This window comes from Thunnus thynnus, chromosome 11, assembly GCF_963924715.1.
Source record: "Thunnus thynnus chromosome 11, fThuThy2.1, whole genome shotgun sequence".
Taxonomy (NCBI): domain Eukaryota; kingdom Metazoa; phylum Chordata; class Actinopteri; order Scombriformes; family Scombridae; genus Thunnus; species Thunnus thynnus.
The window spans coordinates 17,617,557-17,643,612 of NC_089527.1; the positions used below are offsets into that span (position 1 = coordinate 17,617,557).

Here is a 26,056-nt window from a genome sequence, read left to right on the forward strand (position 1 = left end):
CCACATATCATATTAAAATGTATTCTTCCACTGTGAGACAAAACATATTTTACGAATGGGCAACACAAATTATGTAAATAAATAGGTTTATCATTAACTGCTGCAAGGTTAACAAAAAGGTTATCACTGCAGGTTTTAATAAACTCAATTATATGGGAGAACGGGTGTACTGAAGAGGTCTTTTTTAAGCTCTTCTTGCCAACAAACACTAGACGTACAACAGATAGAAAGTTGCAAAATTTCAAATTTTTTATTTAAAAAATGTTGAAGAAATGAACAGAATAAACCTTAGGCAACAATCTACTGAAAAACAAAAGTCTTTGGCTTTAACAAACACTACAAAACAAAAAATACAGAGGAGAGATTCCTTAAACTGTACATACGAGTTACCACTGGCAATTGTGTGGCACAAGTTAAAAAACAAAACAATAAACTTTCATATAGCTCTATGAAAATCTCTTATTTCCTCATGCTGTCTGTACAAAAAACTTCATAAATTAGAACTTTTTCATATAACTTAATGACTGTTCAACATGATGGTTACTTAAATGAGCAGTTTTTTTCTTTGATGCACCTCTGCAACTCTTGACGCAGATACTATGGCACTTGGTTCAGACACAACTAGCAGCATAAACCTCACAAGACAGTATTACTTCTCAGTCTCAGGCATTACACAGAAATCTCAAGTATAATCCCAACGGCCCTTTACATTTGTTGCACACACTAGCTAACTACAGAGGAAATGCTGCTGCAAGTTTGTCTAGACCCAAGACAACGCAACAAACGTGTTTGTTTAAGGGAGCACAGATCCAGTGAACATTACAACTCTTTATCGTCATTGTTGGTCTTAAATCAGCGTCTGGAATCTATGGACATAAAAGCAGCAGCTTTTTGAAACTATGAAACTGAATGTGTGAGTAAAAACGTGTTGCTGCCCACCTAATGGTTACAATAATTATAACATTATAAAAAAATAGGTTTGAAGAAAATCAAAAAGTATTCAAAACAACCTGAAAGGAAACAGCTGTATGTGGCCAGCTCCTGAGCGTGGCATTTGGTCTGGAAGGGCGGGCTGGACCTGCTAACCCGACCTAATACAGAGGAGAACGAAAACTCTGAGGTAGATATCTGGTCTGACTGACCACCAGGTCGAATCACAGGAGGACACCTAATCAAAAAGCCTGCTTCAATCCACTATGATCAAAAAAAAAAAAAAAAAAAAAAAAAAAAAAAAATCTGACATTTTTATTAAAACCACAATTTTTTAGTGCTATGTCATATCAGATCAGGTTGCTAATGTAGCACTGTCCTTTCTTAGTTTTAAAATTCTCTTCGTTTTTAACTAAATCAACTATAATGTTGCATTTTTTCTGTAAGTATGAAGTTCAACTGTGGCACATGCTGGATCCAGGCCTTCCTTCATGCTTGTGTGTGTCCATATTGTACTAATACCTGTGAAAACTGAATGTAAATGTACAAAAAAGGCACACTATCCAAACTGCAATCTAGTTTGCAGTGTCACTTATGTCCTGGTTAAAGAGACAAATGATGCTATTTCCTCAGTGTACTAGCTCACAATCTTTGGTGAGGTGAACTACAATTGAAAGTGCCAACTTTGTTTCCTATCAAAGAGCGAGGTACAATAAAATACACATATTCATCTCATTTCCCCCTCAACTTACTGAACGTTTGCCTAAGTTCTATTACAAGGCTTTGATGAGTTTTTTTTTTTGCACAATCATAAGTCCATGTGTTCCTGTTTGCTTTTAAAATAAAAGTGAAAAAGACACACCCCATCAAAATAACAATTAACATCACCCAAAGAAACAACAACACAGCCAACAAACAAAGTACATTTTCCCCCATCTCATTCCCCCACCCCACCAAGTTCAATTTCAGCTACTCTACAATACCAAGTAATCAAAAAGGCAAGATTCAAAAGGTGATCTTTCAGCGAAACACATTTCAACATCCAGAAACATGTAGGGTCTTCTTTCTAAATAAAAATTACATCCAATAAAATCCTAAGATGTGGAGTCATTACATTCAAATATTTTTTTTTCTCTAAAATTTCTTTTCTGTTAGTTTTGGGCGGGGAAAAGCAAAAACACAGATTTCAGTAAAAGTCCTACGTAGCTCATTTCCAAGGCAACAGCTCTCAACCCTTTTCGCTTATTGCCAGTTTCTGTGGTGACCTGTACAACTACTGTAGAGAAACTATTAAGGCAAATCTGAATCAGATAGCAAGATCAATCTAAAGCACTAATAGAAATCACTTTACAAGAAAACAACACTTAACACTTCACCATAGCAACACTCACACAGCAAGCACAAAACATCATTTTCAAAATGTCTGGATGAAAAAAAAAAAGTCTTCAGACAAAAAAAAAAAAAAAAAAAATCTGGAAATATTAACAAAAGACATTTATTATCATGCACTGTGAACAACTAGTCAACTGATTCTTCCTTGTATCCTGTGGCAATCTTTGGTAAAAAATAAACGTTTTCTAGTATGAAAATAAAACTTTTTCAAAACGTTTTCTTTATATAATTCAGATCATTTGATAAACTCAGATAATTCTTTGTAGTTTTTGAAAATGATACCAAAAATAGTCTCACTTAAACGATTGCAGAACCTGTGCAAAACAGTGAAAGATCCTTAGCGTCCATTGCATTTGTAGACATGATTGTTTAGCTGTTGTCCTAACGTTACCTCAGCACTACTTGGTTTGTTGGTAGGAGTATGGGGAATGGTTGCTGGATGTGTCCACTTGTGACTGTGCACCATTTTCCTGGAAGAGAGTAAAATAATCAGAAATGAGGTCAAAAATAATGAAAATGAGGTACTTTTACACACATCAGGCTCCACTTCTGTTAATGCTCTCACCTCCACAGGAACAGATGTTGTCTGCATGTGTGCATACTGGGGTATATATGCTCCTTGCATAGCTGTGTTGGCGGCCATAAACTGCACAACAAAGAGAAGAGAGTCATGTAGAGAGCATATTCATGATCTACACGTTTTACAGTTTTATGACGCACAATGTGTGAACTTTTTTCTGATCCCATGCAGCGTTCTCTCACCGTTCCTGCACTGCTCAGGGAGAGGTGACTCATCTGCTGTGCGAGCGGGGCCATCATGGATGTAGGCTGCAGTGACAAAGACGGGTCCATAGAGGGCGATATCACTGTACCCTGGAAGAAAAGTGTGAGCAGGTGAGAGGGATGAATGCAGACAGTGCTTACAAAATAGACAATAAAGGCTTATTATTGTGTAAAAAACCCCAGAAAGAATAAAGACGACAGAATGTCACAAGAGTTATGCACAATCAGAAACTGATTAATCTCACATCTCATGCCCACAGCAGAAGGTGGAATAGTCACAAGTTGTCTATAAGCATCTTGGCTGGCCTGATGCATCTAGCAGTGTTTTCTCGTCTATGCTGGCTCATTTTCAGAGCAAGAGAGAGGACACTTCTCTCTCAATTCAAACCCATCTGTTATAATCTGTTCGGCATCTGTCATCAAATACACAGCTTTACATAGCCTCTCCGAAGCAGTCGTTTTAAAATTCCTAAACACTTGTGAATCCTCAAGGATCAGTGTCACCTTATGTGTTAACTAATACTCTTACATATTGTGCTTGTCTGTTTACAGAAAAATGTTTAAATTCTGTTACAACCACAGAGGGAACTGTTTTGATGAAATATTTGATGAAAAATTTTGATGAAAAAAAAGTGAAAGAGCATGTGACAATGAAGACAGTGATTAAGAGAAAATGAAGAGATTATGGGTCTTACTGGGTGCTGCATGATGTAGGGTTGATGAGGCATCCAGGATGGGTTCTGCACCTGTAACATCACACACACACACTGTCAACACAGTGACACTGAGCAGGTGCTATTTCCAGAGAACTGTACTGTATCTAGCACAGCGACAAGTATGAAAGGTCATTGCGCCCTTTTGTCACGTATTTAACTTGCACACTGTTTCCGATTCCTAGTGAAAAAATGGCTCATAGACATACATGCTGTGATACTATGTGTAACACACATACTGTACATTATGGGGAAGAAGGATTCAAACCTGGTATGTTGACACCGGAGACATGTAAGGAGACATGGACGTTTGAGCAATCATCCTGTTTGAAATACTGTATGCTGTTGGGAAAAATCTGTGCACACAAAATAAAGTGTATTGTTATCAAATAAAATAAAGTAAATGAGGTGCAATTAAATATACCGACCACAACAGTGCAACCTAATCTGTTGTCCTAACTTACCCATTTTGCATAGCAGCTGCGTTGGGGTCATATGTGAGTGTCATTCCAGCCTGGAGGGTACAAGGAAAACATATATTTGGCAGCTAAACTTAAGCATGTTACTCCAACACTTAACCAACACAAAAACTATTTAAATCGGTTGTGTGGCTACTGTGCTCAAGCCTGAAAGGAGATGTCCTCGACTGCTTTATGATAAACAGCAAAGAACACAACAAGGATTACAACTTAATAAAAAGCAGGAGCACTTCAAAGTGACAGATGGGAAACATGGGATTTATAAATCAAGCACTAAAGTCATTTCAGCACTGAACAACAATCATGCCACTATAAAGTGCTTCTGCTTTCAATCATGTTGTCATATTTATTACGTTCTCTGTTGTTTATCATACAACGTTAACAAGTAGGAGGCGCTATTGCAGGCGCTCCTGGTTCCATGAGTAAAAGTCCAGTTTATTTTTCCCATTGACAGTGTTGTGTCACTCACAGTTGGAGCACTTCTACAGTGAAAATCGGCATTAAACTTATTTTTTAAGAATGTCAATTAAATGTGTTAGAAAATTTTGGTTCTTTGAAGTTCAAGAAGTTAACTATGCAAGAAATATCCAATCACAGAGTGCAGGCTTCTGTTACTTGTGCTGCTAATGAGTTTCCACCTTGTAAATAGTGTTCATGTCAACATCCAAGTTGTAATTATGACTAGTAAACTCAGATTGTTCTGAAAGCGCTGACTTGGTGCCTAATAATACAGAAGTGCCTGAAAATCATCAAACATGGATGCCTCACGTCAACCAAAGTCTGTTATTCAATGTAATTAAACCCAAATCTAATAGATATAATGTAATTTTGTCAGTGCACTATATTTTAAACCCTCACTACCAACTCAGTTATCATACAACCTTCTTGAGTTGTCAGATGACGTTAACACTCGCATGTTAACATAGGAATCTAAATAGAAACAGAAAACTGGTGTCCATATCATAAACCCATAAGGTCATTACATTATCCTGTGTGTCTATGTTCTAAGTAAAACTGAGGATATTGAGTAAAGCCCCTCCCACGTGCTTCCCATCAGCCACTCAGTCCTCTCACGTCATCCTGTGGGAGGGAGGGACCCACTTACCAGTCTGGAGTCACCATCTCTTGCCCAGGCTCGACCATTGTGAGCAAATTTATTTTGACTTTGTCTCTTTTTCTGCCCACCATCGGCAAACTTGCACAGCAAGGGTTCGGGGGGTACTAAAGAAAGAAATGGAGAGAGAAATGAAATAAGAAGTTGGTCCTACACACACAGTGTTGTCCTGCTTGCTCTGCAGTCATTCACTCCCTGAATCCTGGGAGTGCACATTCACTAGCCAGCCTGGGAACACAGACATCTAATTTGGCAGCTGTGGAGCTGTAATCCCCTCCCCTTCCTAAAGGAGGCAAGGCCAGAAGAGACTATTTATGTCTAATAATCCAATTAAAAAGCTTAGAGTGGGAGTGGAGGCCACACAAAGCAGCTCTCTCGTTCTCTTTTTCTTTGTCTGTGCTCTGCCACTTAGGGCTGAGTGTATATGAGCTCTTTACCAGCAGACACACAGGCTCCTGTTGGAGGCATGAATCAGTTGACTGACCACGTCATTATCTATTAATACTGTGCACATTACAGTCAGTACTCATTATAAAACAAATCCTGTTATTTTCTTTCACACACCCTTTAAAAGGCTTGGCTGTTAAACAAGATCATCTTCCTTTACATGTCTGCAGTTTGTAGTAAGTACCTGCTAATACAAGATAAATACACAGTATGTCTTACCTGGAACACCTGCTGGTGTCTTAATAAACTTTCCATTGAAGTGAGAAATGACTGCATCACATTTTTCAGTTGACTCCATCCTGAAGTTATAAAAGACATAAAAGAGCATAACTACATCAGCAGGGAGGGAGGGGGGGGGGTGAGCAGGTGCTTTCCAAGAAGTGCTTCCTTTCTGGGTGGGTGGACGGTTTAAGATAAAAAGATTTTGATCTTTTTGTTTGAGTCTGCAAACCAGAGGTGTGCATACATGTTGTGGAATCAACTTGTGCAGCCCGTATTGGCCGCACAAACGCATCACACAAACATTCCTATGATGCATTAGGGTATTTTTGTTTCGTCACTTAAGACCCTGGCCTTGCCTTTCAGGTATTTCAGTCAAAAGTCGGGTTATGCAAGTATGGCTGGCAGAAGCTAGCATCACTCAGTCATTGTGAAACTATTTTTAAAGGGGTTTCTATTTGTCCACACATGAACTGTTCTTTCTGACTGGTTATTGACAACATAGCCTTTTTTTTTAGATATTTGTTTTCTGCAGGGGGATTTTTTGGAGACAAAATTAACTCTGTTTTAAATCCTTTTAAGGTGTTATATGTAATATTTTTAAATGTCATAGGTGTGTGAATGGTAGCCTCAATCTCAATCCTCTAGTATCGTTCTACTAAAATTAATATCACATTTCCCTTTGACTTGGTTGGCTACTGTTGTAAAGAGGATATCGCTACTTGTCTCCCTTCACCATCCCTGGCATCATTTCCATTTCACTGGTTGAACAGTGGTCTGTTCCTATTTACTGCTGTATAAGGTGGCTCTTTCAGCTAGGAAGCAATCTGGCAAATTTCCTGCAAAATCTGATACGATGGCACTCATCGCAAAATGTTAGTTAGAGACCAGAAGATGCCAATCATTTCAGTTGGAAAGCCCTAGCATCACACTATATCTCATAGTTAAGATTGATTGATGTTAAAATGCTATATGTAACACCAGTAAATTGCATCTGACCTGGCAAAGCCCACTCCTCTGCTGGCTCCACTGGAGTCCCTCAAGATGCGTGTGGATATGACCTGGCCGAAGTGCTTTAACATGTTCTCCAGCTCCTGCTCATCCATAGACAGAGGCAAGTTGGAGATGTACAAGTTTGTTGGGTCTTGTTCTTGTTGCTGTATGGTGAAAAGAGAGAGAGGAAGCCAGAGGTAATGTAATTACAATGTAAGGAATGCTTGAAACACACCTGGAAACACGTAAACATTCCTTTGTGCGTCACATTCAAATACGCTTCAGTAGCATGCAAAGTAGTAGGAAGAGAAGAGAACTTTAATTGCAATTCTACATACTGTAATTAATCCCTGGAAGTGGTTAAACACTTAATAGACTTTTCATACAGAATTTAGTGATTCGGTTATTGTGTCTCTGCTTATCTCTGCTTCTTCCTCCTTCTCTTTTTAGTTTTAGGTAATAAAGGGAACAGTGATAAATAGAAATTTACATGCAGCCCATGGTGGCTTAAGGGTCACGTCAGCTGATTTCTTTCTGTATTTTAATAGTATCAGCAGAAACATAAGACACAGCTACGAGTCCCTGGGGAGCAGCCTCTCACCATTAATATTCATCAGCCTTGTGTTACATTCAGAGTCAGCTACAGGGGTACAGATAGGATTACTACAGTAATACACTGACAGAAAAAACAACATTTCAAAATTAGTGGACAGTTAATGAGCCACGGCGTGTGCTGCAACAAAACAAAGGGAAGGTGGTCAATAAGAGGATTTAGTTCTGAACACAGATGTAAGGAGAGATGAGAGGATGGAGTGAGAGAAATAGTTGAAATGAAGAAAAAAACAACTGAAAAAAAAGCTCATAAAATGCAGAGACAGAAACATGGCAGCGAGATTAGACATCTGTTTGTGCACTGAATGGGGTCGCCACCCATCAGTCTGTCATTAACTGTGACTGACGCACGCTTGTGGATGTAGAGCTAATGAAGAGAGGTGCGGCTGATGGAGGGGTGTTACTTTTTTGCCTTGCTTACTGAGAGTGGGAGGATAGAAATGCTTTATAAAAAGATGTGATCTACTGCAAAGATTCTGTCCTTTGGCCATTTGACTAAACAATCCTAATCATGATAGAGGATGTGCGAATGGAAGATGCAATTCCTGTTCAGTATGTACATATTTTTATTCATTTTTTTTACCTTTATTCTAATCAGGGTATATTCATTGAGCATGAACACTCTGCTCCACATTCACACACTTGATCACAACCTGGTAGATGCCCAGCACAGCCTCATCTCTTGACCACTGAGCAGCTCCACTGGAGCAGTTGGCAGTTAAGTGTCTTCCTGAAGAACACTACAGCACTGGTTATAAGGGAGGGGCATGTGCAGCTCTTTCACTTCTCCCAGCCAGATTTATCTTCCTCATACAGTACTTTCCGAATAGAGGAAACAATATAAAACAATGCTGTTCCCCTATAAATTTAACCCACACAGCTTGATAAATATGTTGTTTTTCCTCTATTAATAATCTCTTTTGCAAATGACTCCCTCATATGTATCCAGAATAAAAGGAAACACATACTCAACTATCAAAATACATCCATTGAAAAAACAAAAGGTAAAAAAAAGGGAACCCTTGACTGGCAACTTCCCACCATCCGCCTTTGCCAGACCTGCCAGATTTTTTTTTAAGACAAAAAAAAAACAAACAGGAAAAAGGACCTTTGTCAGAGAATCCATTAAGCCCAAACAAGCTTCAGCAATAGTGAGAATAATGCTGGACTGAAAGGCTCACACTTCATAATGGCATTTACCTTCCACAATACACAGATTAAACTTGGGCATGCCCCTCAAAGCTGCTCTATTTTAATTAAAAAGTAAAATGGGTGCACAGAGGCATGTCAAGAAGCTCCACAGATCCCCAGACAGGGAAATGAGGCCAAGGGTTCTTGCTCAGTACTGTGTGGGAACTAATTTCCCCTGACTGGTTCCTGTTACCATAACAACACATAAGTATTTACTTCCTTTTCTGATGTCAGTCAATGCAGATGTCTGAGTGCTGGTAATGCAGCCCTACTTAAAAACTCTTCATCTGAAATGCTCCTATATTGTGACCAAATAAAGCAATGTATGTAGCGTATTGGACTATCAGTCCAAATTACACTGTGCACAAATACCAACTACTACTATACTCCAACTTGTTGTTAAGCAAAAGATGTGATTATGTTAAGCAAAATAATATTTTACTGCGAGACACTAAGAATATTAAGTGTGCTTTGGAGGGGACTGAAAGACTAGACTGAGCTCCTGGTCAGTCTTAGATGCACACCCTCATGCCGGATACCTTCTCTTATACGTCATCCTGCTGTCAGCACACTGCATCACTAGTCTCTAGACCCTTTAGTCTGACTATTGGCGCCTTTCATGTCTGACACTCTTCTAAAGCCTGGCTGGGAGCTGTCAGATGACAGATTACCTTTGGGAACCATCACAGATGTATATGCATGCAAACACTTGCAGGGAAACACACACACATACACATTATAAACCATATATGACCACATCAGCAAATTACCAAATGCATTCTGACACCGAGGGCTCAATTTACTAAGACAGTGGCACAGTGTGCATTGTATTAGTTATACTAATAGTGCAATAAGAGTCAAATTGACTTTCTGGGAAATGAAAAGAAGAGAGAGAGAGAGAGAGATAGAGAGAGAGAGAGCGAGATGGAGCATCACAATCTGTAAAACTGCACTTCTTTCCTGTTTGTTTCATTGGTAGGTCTGAAGACTGGTGGAGCAGGCAGCATATTCATATGAAAACGGCTGGTTAAGGGTGTGTCTACATCCATTTGTGGCTATTGTGTGAGTGGAAATAAGGCTTGTGTGTGGGCTCCTAGTTCCACAATGACTGAAGAACAGAAACACATGTATATGGAACAACTAGTACGATGTTTGTTTGCGGTTACAAAATAGTCAAATGTTTTTATTATGTTAATTATTCATTATTGCCCCGTTACCTACCTTGTTAAATAATATTTAGTTATAAATATGTCTATATATTTTTAAAAAATATTCATTTTTACATAACTGATACAGTGTAGCTCTGGATATTTTTGTGCATTCACCCTTTGCCATTGACATTTATGTAGAATAAAAGTTCATTCATGTTTCTTTTCCCGTTACAACTTTCCATGTGACCTTCCTTGTGACGTTGCTATTGTTACGCCTCATCTTCAGATGCAGAGAATTTGTAAACTGACACAAATTGCATAAAGCTCCTACCTTAAATACATATATAATATGGAAAGAAGTACACCTTGCAAACACAAGAAGGTTGCAACTGCAGGCTGGTGCACGTGTTTGATAGTAAACACTGCATGTTTCTGAGGCAAAATGTGTCACATATATGCTGGAAAATTTGGGGAAAGAAGTAAATATGGGCCTGAATTTGCATAGGCCTAAAAGCAAATACAGTTCCATACACATGTATGCACAGAAATAAGCACACTGCTTTCATATTGTATACAGTACATGCTTCATTCACAATTCCACACACTACAGACCAAGTGTTGGGGAGTATACACCCTGCAGTCAAAGATTCCTTTCCTGCTATTTAATACCACAAGGATTAGGTTCAAGTTGCCTGACAGGCCAGATGGAGGAGAAGCAGTGTCATGGGCTGTGTTGTGGATGAGATATCAGGATTAGACTGTAATGAATCCTCACCTTTGCCATCTGAGCTTGGACACCAGTGGTCTTTAGGGCAGCCACTGCTTTCTGAGCTGCGGCAGGGCTGTCGAAGTCCACGAAGCCATATCCTGTGGAGACAAGCGGGACAGTTAGGACAATGTAGCTATAGCCAGCACAAATAATGACAGAGCCACCGTGTTAAGTGAGCTGACCTACGCCACTGTGGATGGATGGTGTAGGTTTGTGTGTTCATTTGTGGGTATAATGTGTTACCAAAACAAAGCATTACATACAGTTTGTTAGTGAGTGGTTGCACAGTACGTATGTATACAGTATACACGTGTATTATGTAGGTCTATGAATGTATGTGTGCTTTTGTGTGTGTGGAAGTAAAGTCAAAAAAGCGCTGAGGATGCAGATACCAGTGTGACGTTCATGGCTCAGGTCAGCTCTTTGTTCTGGGGGGTACAAACAGGGTGAACTCATAGTCCCTGGCTTCTACTGAGGCTGCTATATTTAACCTATTCAAACTAAATAATGGTGAATGTTAGGGCTCTTTCAGCTGTGAAATCAGTCTCATAGGTACTACAATTTTTACACAAGTCTTTCTTGTAGTTTTAACGAGTGCTTGATAATTTGCTAAAATGAGATGAAATCATTAGCCTCAGACAAATAAAGAATTCTCTGGACGTTAAGGTTCTATTTAAAGTTCAGTCAGAGCTTTACAAGGTCTTTAAACGTGTCCCCTTTCACCGAGAGCCTTCGATTAACTGGCATCTGCATAATCCTGAGGAGAGTGACAAAGCATTCTCTTAATCCCGCCAGCACGAGAGAGAATCAGTAAGTCCCTCTTTAGTCAGGTGGGCAGTCTACTAGAACTGGACCAAGACTGACAGTCACTCGACACAAATAGGAGGAGTCTGCCGCTCCTTCCCAGGAACCACCCACAGCAGTGAGTGACACACCAACAGACGAGGTCTGGGGCTTAAAATAACATGAGCTCAGAACAGGCCCGCCATGTGTCTTGCTCGTGCCCAGGACAAGATGATCTCCAAAGGCCCCTCCACCCAGTACTGACTGCGCACAGGTCACTGACTGGCCATGAGGCTGCATTCACACCAAATCAGGCAATGTGGGAAAAACGCCAGTCCTCCCATCCATTTGGGTGGCCAATCCCGTAAGCCGGCGATCAGACCGAAGACGCCCATGGGAAGAAGAACCTTGTTTACCATGTATCAGAGCTGTACAACCCTGCCATGAGGGAGTACAAAGACGTTACTAGGACGAGGGGAGAATATTTCTCTTTGTTTGATAAGTTAGACTTTAGTTAGACTTTGTAGTCGGCTTCCCAACTCATTTTAAAAAAGATGAGAGAAAAAGAGAAAGAGAGAGAGAGGGAGTGAATAACCCAGTCTCACAGTCTGCATACAAATAACATGACTTTACACTTCCTAATTGTATGCTGTGCATACGCCAAAATCCAAATTTGCATTCAGGTGATACACCAATTTAACACCGTATTTTTAACCTTTTCGTGTGTCATTTCACACCATTGGTTAGGTTTAGGGACAAAAACCACTTGGTTAAGGTTAGGGAAAGATCATGGTTTGGGTTAAAACAGTAGATGTGGTAAAAATGTCTTAATGTGATGCTAAAAATCTCTGGCTAAAGTGCGCAATGTGAAGGTAAAGATGTCTGGTTGGTGGTCTCAAGCAGTGCTGTCCTGCTGCTTTTGCAACTTTTTTCCGACCAATTATCTAGCCATCCACCACCCCACCTCCGCCAAATAAGCCAAAAATCACCTCATAAAATAAAAGAGTCACTTTATATTGACGTCACTTTCCTGTGTGAATGAAAAGAGGGAGCGGCGTAGCGAGAACAAAGCAGTGAATCAGAGAAATAAAACGTTATTTTTGGATTGTTTATGTTCTGTGTTGTTCTGTGGTTATGTTCTAAAGCACAAATAAACATGCCCACACCTCCTCACACCTCAGCACAACCCTGTGGGAAGGTGCCTCATTGGTGCCGCATTAGGTGTGAATGTGGTTGAACACACACACAACGCATATTCCATTTGCACACGGCAAAATAGCTCTCCTCTCCCACACACTATTTAATCCAAATATAGGCTAACTAAAGGGGTAGCCCCATCACCAAGATTAAATCATATTAGAGACATGCTATCACTCCCAACTTCAATGCTTTGAAGTTGTCCATGGAAAATTGATAACAAAGTCGTTATTTAATGATGTGAACATACTCTACGTCAGATTTACATGGAACAAAATACATACTGGGACCTTTAACAGCCAAAACATAGGCCTACATACATAATTATGACACACATTATAAACTGATATCTTCATTACTGTTAATAACCTACCATTTTTTTTTCAGTCACCACAGTTAATCTTTCAAATGTAAATGTGTAAAACAGGTACTGGTTGTGTTATATATGCTCATAGACTTCCCATGCGCAGTCTCGTTATTGGGCAAAATAGCCATGCGATGAATGAATGAATGAAACCCACTGTACTAACCGTTTCTTTACCGCACAAGAAAACCATGTCCAAATAATCTCGTTAGTTCCAATGTCTTAGGCTACTGTTGCTGCAGCATGTTTAGTGTTGAACTCCAAATGTTAAGCGCCAAATTTTCCTTACAGCAAAGTCATTTATGACGTCTTTAATGTCCAGTTTCTGGTAAAGTTCATTTTGTCCTTTTTGTTTCTCTCTTCTTTTTTTTGTATGTTTACCGGAGGGGGCGGAGGGGGCTGGCTAGATGTTAAACTTTTGACCTTACAGTAGCGTGACAGACCAAACCAATTTTTTCATTAAATGGATGGAAAGTTAACTTGTTTACGACCACTATGTCAAGGAAAATTAGTAAGATAGAGAATAACAAGCTCTTACGTGACGCACAAAAACTATATAAAGTTTTCACAAATATGTATTTTTGACTAATTATTCCAGATTATTTAAAGGTTAGAGTTGACTCAGGGCCTGGGACAACTATGCTCCTCGGTGTTGGCAGCCATACTCAGAGGAAGCTTTAAGCAGCCTGGCTGTCTGTTTCCTGACTTGCCTGGATCATCTGAGACAACTGCATAGCTGCTGAATGACTTGATGTTTAGACAGAACTCACACATTGGACAACTACCAATTTTGTGTGAGTGTGTAGAAGTGATACTGTCTCAACACAGTGAGGTGCTGAATACACTGTTTTATACTTGATGAGAACAAAGAGAAAAAGAGAGCATTGTTGCAAAGAGACAAGCTGCTTCACACACCTTTACATTTGTTTGTTGTCTTGTCCATGATGGCCTTTGTTGATACAATTTTGCCATACCTAGAGGAGAAGCAGAAAGACGACGTATTGTTAGCTGGATTATATACCAGACAGTGCCAGTTAAAAAAAACACACACAAAGAGGGGGGGTTGAGCAACTATCTATGACATCACTGTAAAAGTATGAGAAACAGGAAGTGGTTTCCATGTGGTGCTGAAAATCCCCACTGTGTGGGTGCAAACTTACGACAGTCCGTTTCTCTTAAGCCAAACAAAAACACAGTTTTAAACATTATACAGAGCCACTAAAGTCTATTAGAAGAAGCTGGGTCACTTGGGTACCATCTTTGTAAGGCAGAAACAAACATTCCCATCTCTTTGTATGGGGAGTCATCTGTATGTAAAGTTCTGACATACTAATTGTTGTTTCCATTTTATATTCAGGAACACTGTTGAAAAGTTTATACCTTTCATGGCACAGTGTTGTCACAAATGACTTCTGGGCAAACCTGCCTCACAAAGCACAGAGATTATGACATCCAAAAATCTGGTCTGGTTCATGTTGTTTCATGGTTTCAAACACAGTCATTGCATGCATGCAGACCACAGGACAGCGCAGACTGTAAAATCTGAACGTAACATGTTACTACAGTGTCAAACTTTAAAACTCTATTGAAGTGAATGGGTTTTCTTTTTTAGAGTAAATTAGCTAATTTTACCTCTTTTAATGCATGTTTTGATGTTGATTTTAAGAATATTTCTTTATAAAATATATAAAGGCTCATATATATGTGCTGTTTATGTTTCACTTTCTCATCAAACTAAATCAGCAGTCTTTTTAGTAAGAAAAAGCCCACCTCCATCCTCCACACAACCAGTTGACTTTCACTTGGATGCAAAGTTCTTCAGTCACATAGATTTATTCTATAACTGCCTGTTGATCCTTGCATGTAATTGTCAATCTGTGAATTAGATTATACACTAAAGAGTGTCTATACTTTATAATGTCGCACAAAAATGGGAGTCATGTAATGTGGGTGCGCTTCTTTTAATGTAAATTTTCCACATGACCAACCACAGTGTGACCTATATAATCTACATTGACACTGATACAAGCCATGATGTACCGGAGGAGGATATTTTAGCCAGGGATTAGGCTAAATGCTAAACTGGGTGAAAGAGCGTGAACTTCTGACCTTTCCTTATCTGAACTCTAATCCCAAATCATGTGCGGCTACAGCAGTTTTGCTCTTACAATACCATCAAAAATGTTGTAGATAGTCAGACTGTAAGACCTCTATGAACACTGTATTATTACAGTGCAATGAAATTGATTGACATGCAACATAAAAAGTTTTATTTAATACGGTTTAGGACTGAATCTGTATGCCCACAGATTTACAAAGGCTGAAGTGATAAAATAGCACATCCAATGAGACAATATACTACTATATATATGTGTGTGTGTGTGTGTGTGTGTGTGTGTGTGTGTGTGTGTGTGTGTGTGGTCGTGTGTGTATGAATAGGTCAGAAGGATCTTGATAACTCTAAAATAAATAAAATAACTAAAAATAAAAATCACCCTCAAGTGCCAGGATTTCTCTGTTTTTGTTCTTTATCCCTCTAAATCTTCAATAAAATGAAGGTGTACATCACAGTTGAGGCCGTGTTCAGTGTACAACGTAACTCTGAACAGCAAATGAATTGATTGAAAGCTTTGTGTTGCAAAGTCAGTATCACATTGTGAAGATGGGGCCTCAGACAAAAAAAAAAAAAAAATCGTAAAATCTCAGAGGCTTCAGGGTGGTCTCTCTTCTTGACAAATATAAAGCATTCAGCATTCAGCAAAGAGAGCTGTGGACGAGCCCAGCGCTGACAGTATCCCTCCTTTATCCACACACATGATGTATGAAATCTGTGCTTCTTGTGCCCCATGTGCTGTCGAGTAGCTCATCATCTACCCTCTGTTCTTGTGTGGTCCTCATAGATCACATTTTATTTCATATTTAAATTGCAACACTACTTTATTTGTTACGCTCTCTGTACGCATCCAAAACTATTCTACGTTTTGTAAAAAGCTGACTAAATTCTACATCCACTGTTAGAGCATATTTTAACAGACCTGTAGGGTTTCATTCCGTATTTAATCATTAAAAGTCAGATAAATTTCATTGAAGACATCACCATATGAATTTTCTGATCTTTCATTATTATCTTACCCTTTACTTTTTTTTCATTTTACCAACTGTATCTCAATAAGTGGCTGCTACTGCAAACGGAAACAAGACTATGAAACCGTTGGCCCAACAATCAATGGCTGATCAATAGCAGATAATGATGAGAGGAAATGTGGAACTCACGGCTGACAGAGCTTGACCAGGTCATGGTCTGTGGTTGAAGGGGACAGCCCTCGGATGTAAAGGTTCGTTTTGCTGAGCTGCTCCCAGCCTGCAGTGCTGCTGCTGCTGCTGCTGTTGTTGGTGCTGCTGTTGTTGCTGGGGCTGGGTGGAGCCATGGGGTGTGACGATAAGGTAACAGGTGGCTGGAGTAGAGAGAGAAACACAGCAAACCTAGGTTGAATTCAAGTTCAGGCTGGGTGGTCATTTCATAATATTGTTTATCGTCCCTCTACATTTACCATAACAAGATATCAACATCACTCAAAGTTCTCCAGTCTGAATGAATGATAACAAATCCGATATTTCCCAAAACATGCTTGAAATCTTTAGAACATTTTTAATATTATAAGATTTGGTTCTACATAATGAACATTACTTTTTACCATGCAATTGTAAATATATATTAAGAATAATCAAACAATTGGCTGAACAGCAGTGTTTCAACACCTACTCTGAAATACTCTTTGTTGTCACAAGTGTGCTCTTTTGTACCTGTAACCACACCCAACTGTTGTGTCACGGTGTACCGACACACCCTTCGGGCATTTAGAAGAAATAGAAACACACCGTAAACACATTGCACTGGCATATTGTCATCCAGCAGATATAAAGAAACAGTGACATTTACTTTGAGTTGTCATTCAGGTTACCAGGTGAATGTAAGTCTAATATTCACTCTCCACCAACTCCAGAGGTAAATGTCTGGCTCTTTAGCTGCTAAATGCTACACTATGTTAACCAGCTAGTCACTAGTAGCTTTGTCTGTCTGCTGTTTGGTGCTGGGCAAGTAGTGTACAGAAGGTTTTTAAAGCTTTTCTGCTGAAAACATCTGCCTGCTATCTGCCTGCTGATTAAAGTAATGAGAGTGAACCAAAACAGGAAAGTTGTGGACTGTAAAAACCAGAACAATGACTTAAAAGACACTGCAGCGCTCTGTAAAGCTGAATGAAACCATAGTGGTTTGTATTGTTTTGTCACATACTAGTGACCCCTTTCACATGCACTAAGTCATATGGTCCATTTGTAAAATAAAATATTGATTAGTAGCTTTAAGTAAGCCTGATTGTCTGAGCCATAACAAAACAATAATGTACTGCAAAGTTTCTGCACTTTTCAGGAAAAAGGAGGGAGATAGAAAAGAGACAAAACATAATATGATCTCTCTCTATATATGGTTTCACATATTATTTGAGTGTCAGATATGTGCATAACATTACTGCATGAAAATTCAGAAGTCACTCAAATACAGTCACATACGAGGAAAAAGAAAGATAAACTGTCCGATGCTCCATCATTTGTATCATGCAGGTTTCTGTCCGGTGTGAAGATTAATGTTTGACAGAGCAGTGATGCATTTCTGCAGAGCAATCTCCATCGCAGCTTTGCAGTCAGCACAAATAAGGTCCACAGGGGCCTGTATGTCTGACATCAGTGTCACACTGATGTCACACTTCCGCAGGGTGTCGAATAAGCTATTCTCAGGTCAACACTCAACAATCATTTCTGCTGTTGCGCCAGACTTCTCAACCTTAACATACTCGTTAATGAATAGCTTTATTATGTTCAGAATGATTTGAGGGACTGTAAGTATGACTGTTTGCATTTTTGCTATTAGTCAAGAAAAAATAATTGCCAAGAAATTACTATTTTGTTGCTCTGATACCATATAAAACACAATGAAACACCTGGCACTGTGTTTTTCAGATGCTCTAGAGAGTCTGTTCCAAGGAAAGAAGAAAAAACCCTCAAAAAGAAACTAAAAGTATTCAGTGATTGAGCAACTTTGTGCTTTTTGTTTACAAAGATACAGATGTCCTAGTCTGCAGAGAGCTTTCTGCCTTCAGGGATTTGTCTTCTTTTTTAGTATCTGACACTGATTATCCCTCCACAACCCCCTTCTCTGAAGAATCTCAAGCTGAGAGGAAGCCAAAGGAATCCCAAGCATGAAGTGGTGACAGGACTGAACAACCCAAGTCTGGACTACAGTCTAGAGGATCTTCTCTTGTGACCGACTGGTCGACCGGCTCACATGCCTTTGCTGTGAAACTAGTTTGACCCACTGTTTTGCAGCTGACTGGTGGCAAAAGTCCTAATTTCCCCCCATCTCTCACCAGTTAACTGCCCTCCTCAACCTGGTCTGTGTCAGAAAGTCAAAATTATGAATATGTTTTCAGTTTATGGTGCAAACAAAATTGTTCCACAAATGAAATGTGTATGATTATCTGAGGAAATATGATGAAACTGAGGTGTATGGTAATGCTCTTCAGTAACTGTAGCAATAAACTACTGTTGCTACATGAATAGGAGACAGAAAAGTAGTCACAAAATGTTTCGCAATTCTTGATAAACTCTACAAAATGAAAACAAAACCAAGTGTAAAGTGAAAAACGTCACAGTTGCTCTCATGACTACTCCCCATTTACCAACAGCATAACTGTGGCTAAATGTTCCTGATTTTTGTGAGGCTATTACCAGGAAATATGGATCATAGATTAGATGAATAGTCATGCCAAAAACGTACATTGACATTAATTACAAAAACCGCCATTGCAACATATTTCTCAGCATCTCAAAAGAGTGATTATCTCCACCAGGGGTAAACGTGGAGTGGATCATGCGTTTGGTCGTGTGTGTGCGTGTATCTGTCCACAGCTAATCTTGCATACTACTGGACCCATGAGCCTAATATTTTTTGTACACATTTATGACTGTTTGCTAAAGAACTTCTCGTGGTTGCGATGATTCACAACCTTTGAAAAACCTATTTCATAACGCCATTTCTTATGAGCCTATCATAAAGCTTAGACTTTCGTCTTTTCGGCAGTCCTAGCCATTTTATAATATGCGTTACAACATAGCAAAAGGCATTTCCCGCAATCGGCCAGGCTAAAAACAAGGTTTACTTAGTCTGCTGCAGGCCATATTTTGGCCTTTGCTGTAGCTCAACAACTGGCATCCATGGAAAAGTTTGGTTTCATCTTGAACCGAAGCGTATATTATGATCAAATAAAGTTAGGCACAATATGACATGAATCAATCCCCGTTTCTGTAATCTTTGCCACCATCTTGACTGACCTACTAAGTGCACTCTTCTTGTGAATTTTAAAACCAGATTAAAGATGTTTTCAAATTAATTTTCATTAACAGTAAATGATGACTGATGCAACAGACTCTGAAGAGAATGTAATTCTGAGAGGCTCAACCACCCATTATTCACCGTTAACTTGAGTTACCTTGTATGTTTAAGTTTCAGACATGAATTTCAGGTAAAAGCAGTTGAGATCAAAACAATTAATGTCAATATCCATATATCAAATATATATAGCAAAAAGTGAGAAATCTGAGGAATATAGGCCATTAGATTAAAGTTCCATGATACAATAATAGTTCAATTTAAGCCTTTGACGGTCACCGTCATCACAGTATGCATTTATGAACTGTAAGCGTGTTAAATAACATGCCAAATGACTTATATGACTATGATATATGACTTTTACTTAAAAAAAGACATGTGTTACAAACACTCCAGTAACATGTTTATAACACCAATTTATAACATGTTCCAACATATAAGACCAGGCCGTCTTTAAAGAGAATCCCCGCCGCAGAGTCTTAGCTTCAGGTGAGCGTAACTTCCCTTTACTGTGGGACTGACAGTGAATTTTGGTTTTCATGCATCTGCCCGACTACTCAGATGCAGGACTGTGAGAGTGATGGGGAGAGGACGGCATCTTATCAGCCAGCTCCAGACCAGCTGAGCCTGTCATATCCGAGCTGGAAATACACAGGGCTTCCAGTAACAGGCCTCGCCCATGGAGCTCTAGCCACAGGATAACAGCATGAACACAAGTAAATATGCTTATTCAAACCTTTTGGCTAAAGGGAGTTTTTAAAAAAAAAAATCCATATGTAACTGGGACAAAGTGAACGCATCAGTAGATAATTAAGTCATCCATAGTGTACAGTTCTGTAACATACCTATAAGCATACAGAGTATCTCCCAGTACTTTAAGACAATCTATAGTTAGTTAGATGAAAGCATAACAAGATATTTACCAGACCAAACCAAGCAAGAATAGTCTTAATAATGGTTGAAAAGCGTCTGTTTGGCTCAGTTTCTGTGAAATTGTGTCGATGAGCAGCTCATATGTACTTCATTTATAATAGAAAATACTCAGTTAATTAAGGTGCTAGCCTACTAGTCAGGTATTTGTCAGTACAGCCATAACTCAAGACACAGGCCTGTATCTATAGTCTCATTATACATATAAGTGGCCAATCTGGATCACACACAGGAACACAGCATTGCACATTTCAGATGATATAAGTAAACAGAAGTAAAGTTTTCTTTTTTTGTTAGAGCGTCGGAGACATTTAAGTTTATTTAGACAGTGAGCTGCTGTCAGACAGACCTTCAATGAAGTCAGCTATGGGGACAACACGTCTTCCAACTGGTTTTTGGTTAAATATTAGCGTATTTACCTGTTTGCGATACGGAGTCCTTAGTGAATTTCCAGTATTAGCAAAAATCATCCTCAGTTCGAATAGGGAGGGTAGTTTTTTTTTTTTTTAGTCAGGCTACAAATGTCTAACGAAATACATCAAACTCCGCGTTTAAGTAGAAAATGAGTTGATATCACCTGCTTACTCCTCTAAAGGACACAAATATAGGACTCTATACATATTATCTGTGTACATAGCCTTATTGTCGTCGACTATCCGGCAACAGAAACCTCCGTAAATTGTCCCAACTTCGATTGCCCAGCCCAGTTTGTTTGACTGGCTTCATTGATTTGCAGTCAGCGCTGCGCAGGACAGAAGCTGCTACGGTGGAAGAAACCATTCCGCCTTTTAGTGTAGGGGTGGTCTTTGAAAAATGATACCAAAATACATAATAGCCCGTATGTCTTTGCTGTAGTTAAGACTCGTAGTAGACTATTTGCATATTTAAAAATATACCCCGGCATTTACGATCATACATACTAGCTTTATTATCAAAACTCACAATATTAAGACACTGTCGTCAACCTCTGTTGTTGTTTGTGTATTAAAGGGCGCATACCTTACATTCCGCCGTGCGGCCGATCCTCCTGGCTGTGATAAGTTGGTTTCAGTGTATGTTTGCAATTTAACGACATACTTGTGATACAATCAGAGGAACGGCATGTGAAATCAAGCTCTGTGTGTAAGCATAATGGGAGTTATTAATGGCAGTGAAGGATTCAAGTCAGTGTGGAGGCGGTGATGGCTCCAATGCAAATGATAAATCAAAACATGCTGTGACGTAAACGTATCCGTATCCTATTCATTTAAGTTATTTGATTGGATGATAAGAAAGAAACAAAGCTCAGAGTTATTTGTAGCATAGGCATGATACGTCTGGATGTACACATGCCTATAAACAACGCCTTCATATACGATAAAAATAGACAATATAGGTTGTATATCAGACTTATTAAGAAGGAGTGATATGGGACAAATGTGTGGTTCGTAATTGAAGTAAAGGATCAGTCCATCCAAATCACAAACATTTCATGGCCCACTGAAAAATGGCATTTGAAAATACAACAATATAATAATCATTATCATTATATTATGATTAACAACAATAATATTCACAATCATGAAACTACTTCCACCAAAGGTAGAAAAATACTGTATTTTCTAGCTAAAAATTCTTGTCAAAAAACTATTAACAGTTAACAGCTAACAATTTATGCAGATTTTCCAGAATAACTAGGGAAGAGAAGTAGCTGATGTGTTTACAGCGCTTTAGCACCACAAACAAAATTCCAGTCACCTCAATCGTATCTGGGTGGCGACAGAAGTCTCACTGGCAGATATTGCAAAACCTCTGAAAATAAAATAGAAACTATCTGCATGTCTATAAACCACTAGAAGTAATTGGAGAAATATGCTTTCTATTTTGGTAAACTGATCCCTCAAGGATTAGATTTCACAGTAGAGTAAAACTTTGTTGAAAGAGGTGGCTTGAGTTAAAGATAGTGTGCAGTGGGATCCTTTGAGTGGTGTGTATGTGTGTGTGTTGTGTTGGGTGGGTGTGTGTGCGTGTGTGTGTAGGAGGTGGGGAGGAGGGTGTTTATTGGAGAAGGTAAGTAGGGAATGTAAGAGGAGCAGGCTGGACTATAAATCAAAAACAATCTACCCACCACTGTCACCCGCTGATTGGAAAAACAACACTGGTGGCAGAAAATGTGAATTAATGGTGACCTTCAGCGAGGTACAAGCACCCTGCTACAACTACTGTCTTGTTATAGTCTCCTGATTTCAGTTTGGATAGCAATTGTTTTGTGTCACCACCGACTACAACTAGAAGAAATAAGACAGATATTAAATATTTTATCTGGTATCTTTCATTAACACATCAAACCCCACATACTGTATGTACTGTGATAATAAAGAACATACAGTGGGTGTGACATACGATACGCCTTTCCTAAATGAACCCGAAGGTCACTGGTAGAGCATATAGAGAAGTCCACCAGGCCAACAGGAGTCAATGGGTCAGCATTAGAGGTCTGATTCAGCATTCTGTTCAGGGTACTAAAGGGGGGCAGGGTAGAAGCAATTGAACCGCCACCTTTTATGAAACAGATAAAGGACAGGTTATCTTTAATCCTTGCGTTTGTGTAGCACAAGAATAACTCTTAAATATGTTATCACCGGTAGACTCATTTTGAGGTTTTATCCAGTTTTTATCCAGAATTAAAATATAAAAAAATTGTGGCTTCACTACGTTCCATATCACAAACTAGACTTGGAGTTAATATCATACTTAAATGTAAAGTCTGCAATACGTATGATACCATAAGATCACTTCAAGCAGGTTGTTTTCTTATGAAATTGCTGCTTTTGCCAATGGAGGAACAAACAGTATCCAGTATCCTAAATCTCAATTACAGATGCAGGTTTAGCTCGCACATACATATTGTAATCACCCAAACAGGCACAAACCTGCAAAGATTAGAAGGTCATTAAAACGCAAACCCATAAACATTGACACACGTATAAAAGCTGCCTCTCGTACATTGGGTATTTCCAAGGGAAATAAAAGTGAGGTTATTTCAGGACATTGTGCTACTTGTTCTCGCTCTTCCTTGAACTAATGAAAACACTCTGTATCTCTACCAGCAAAAAATTTATATGAAAAAAATGTTGCTCTCTGTCCCCACAAATAACATCAACTACAGTTCTCAGCTCAATCTATCATAGGCACAGAGAGACATTTCTTTTCACTTCCTCTGTGTGTCAGATTCCTGAGAAGTGGCACCGGCACAATCAGTGTTGCACAGAGTTTTAACATCCCCAGGAAGCTTTTAGTAACAGCCCTGTACCTTCCCGCCTGGATATAAGAGTTGGGTTGGGTTCTTTGGCAGTAGCAGATTCATTTCCCTTGACTCTTGACTGTAAATATACCACAAAAGAGAGCTGTGAGTTCCTATGTGTGTGTGTCACACAGGAAAAAAAAGGCCACATTCACAACTCTGGTCTTTAATTGAGGAGATGGTGTGGGGGTGGTGTTCATGACAACACTGCTCCGTTATCCAAAATGAATGAGTCTACTGGTTCCATGTAATAGTGACTAACTGAAAATAATTTTTCCTTTTAAATGGCTTAAGAAATTATACATTATGGTAAAATGGTTGAAATTACCGGATGGTTTTCTTTATATCGAACACTGATGATGCAACTTTGTCATCATTTGTACAAGTCCATTGAACTCTGATGTAATATTTATCTGTTTAGGTGTCTTGTTGAGGAATATCCTACAGTTATGAGGATTATACAACATTAGTATACATCCTGTATATGTTTTTATATGTTAGACACACACATTTATGTATTTTGGAACCACTTTCATAGTCTGGCATGGAATTTCTTAAATGAAAAAGCAAGAAAATTCAGAAAGTCAAGGCAACTGTTTGAATAAAATGTGTTGTTATCTCATAAATAAGTTATTCCTCAATGGAAAGAAACACTAAAGCTCTGATGATAAATGACAATTCAGTTTCATTCATCCCCAACATTACTTTCTTCTGCATTTTTGACACATTGTAGTCTTTTTCAATGTTATGTTTTGAAATTGTCCTCCCACACACACAGGTTTGTATCATAAGGTAGTTTTATTTATATAACTTGCTGACATTTTTACACACTTATTCGAAGCTTTTCTGAAACCTTTCTAATCAGTGAGAGGAAATACTTGACAACAGCAGGAAAGGTTTCACTGTGGAGCTTGGCCCTCATTTTACTCCTGTCAAACGTCCCGAGAATGAGAGTCATATGTGTACAAAGGCAGTTCTTTCAGGCCTGACTCTGACATAAAGAGCAGCACCACTGGGCTGTTTCATTGTGTACATTCTGCTGCCAGGCAACTCTCCAAACTTTATTGTAAACCTTGTATAGTGCTGTTCAGCCTCAGCATAATGCCATTGTACACATGCTCACCATGGCAGTTAATGCATTCACCTTAACAACGATTTAAAGTTAAGTTTGGTGGAAGCCATCAACTATTACCAAAATATTACCATTATCACTGATTCCACTGATAACACTGATACATCAGCATTTTTCTACAAAAAATGTGTTATTTCTGTTTTTCATTTGTCAAGTTAGGCTACTTTTCTGCTTTGTTAAGTTTTGTTCTCTCTAAACAATCTATATCCACAGCATACATTTCACAATTGATTTATACATATTGAATAAAATAAGTTTTTTGTTATTTTGAGGCAACTGACTTCAAAGCCAGCATTTTTCCCCTTTTACACACAGATGCTTTATTTGCTCATCTGGTAATCAGTTGAATAATCACAAACAAATCCTACGTGTCCTTATAATCATAAGAGGCACCATGAATGAATGGCCCCTTTCTAAATTCCACCCACTGAGAACTACTCAGTGAGTGCGTTTGAAGATGCACTAATGTACCAAAAAGCATGATTTCCACTACTTTTATAATAGTTAACTGATAGTGTGAATGCAGGGTCTGTGTTGGGTTGGATGGAAATTGCCTATTTGGAGCCTTGAGAGTCCTACTGATAACATTTTCATAAGCTTGAGTAAGGAAGAGCGGTAGAGGTCTGTTTATGTGAATCGAGATGCTTGCAGGTCAGCTGGGGACTTTCCTCCTGACCTAATATTCCATTGTACTTTGTCAGTTTTGTTCCATCTACACTGTTCCATCTACATCCTCATCACTTCATAGGGTACTGTTTTACCCTATGAAGTGATGAGGCTATTATATTATAGTCTGTTGCTATAATATTCTCAGTTCTGAAAATAACTGAGAGCATTTGCAAAATCAACAGATGCAAACTTGCACTTGGTGTTTAGTCAAGACATGTCCTGAACAACAAGAATCCAGCATACTGTGTTTGTATAGATTATGGGGATGAAATCTATATACAGTCAGCCGATTGTGAACATCCCACATGCCTCATCAAGTCCACCCAGTCCCTTGAGAAGATACAGCCAACCCAACACACTGTGGTTTGTGGGTATTAAAGAGTTGATGATTTCCAAGCTTTTCATGACAGAAATACTCAGTGAGGTCTGCTATTCAAATATTCCCGTCACACTCCCACAC

The 26,056-nt window shown here is 39.0% G+C and overlaps 1 protein-coding gene across 1 annotated transcript; it reads right to left on the bottom strand.

The window, feature by feature from the left end:
* Positions 1–226: 226 nt before the first annotated feature.
* Positions 227–21,250, bottom strand: LOC137192623 (RNA-binding motif, single-stranded-interacting protein 1). The gene is made up of 13 exons (XM_067603469.1): positions 20,932–21,250; positions 16,411–16,592; positions 14,053–14,111; positions 10,800–10,891; positions 7,077–7,234; positions 6,078–6,157; positions 5,403–5,518; positions 4,283–4,332; positions 4,087–4,174; positions 3,801–3,851; positions 3,085–3,195; positions 2,888–2,968; positions 227–2,792 (listed from the first exon to the last, which is right to left on the bottom strand). The coding sequence occupies exons 1-13, from the start codon at positions 20,980–20,982 to the stop codon at positions 2,721–2,723; spliced, it is 1,191 nt and encodes a 396-aa protein (XP_067459570.1). The 5' UTR covers positions 20,983–21,250; the 3' UTR covers positions 227–2,720.
* Positions 21,251–26,056: the final 4,806 nt, after the last annotated feature.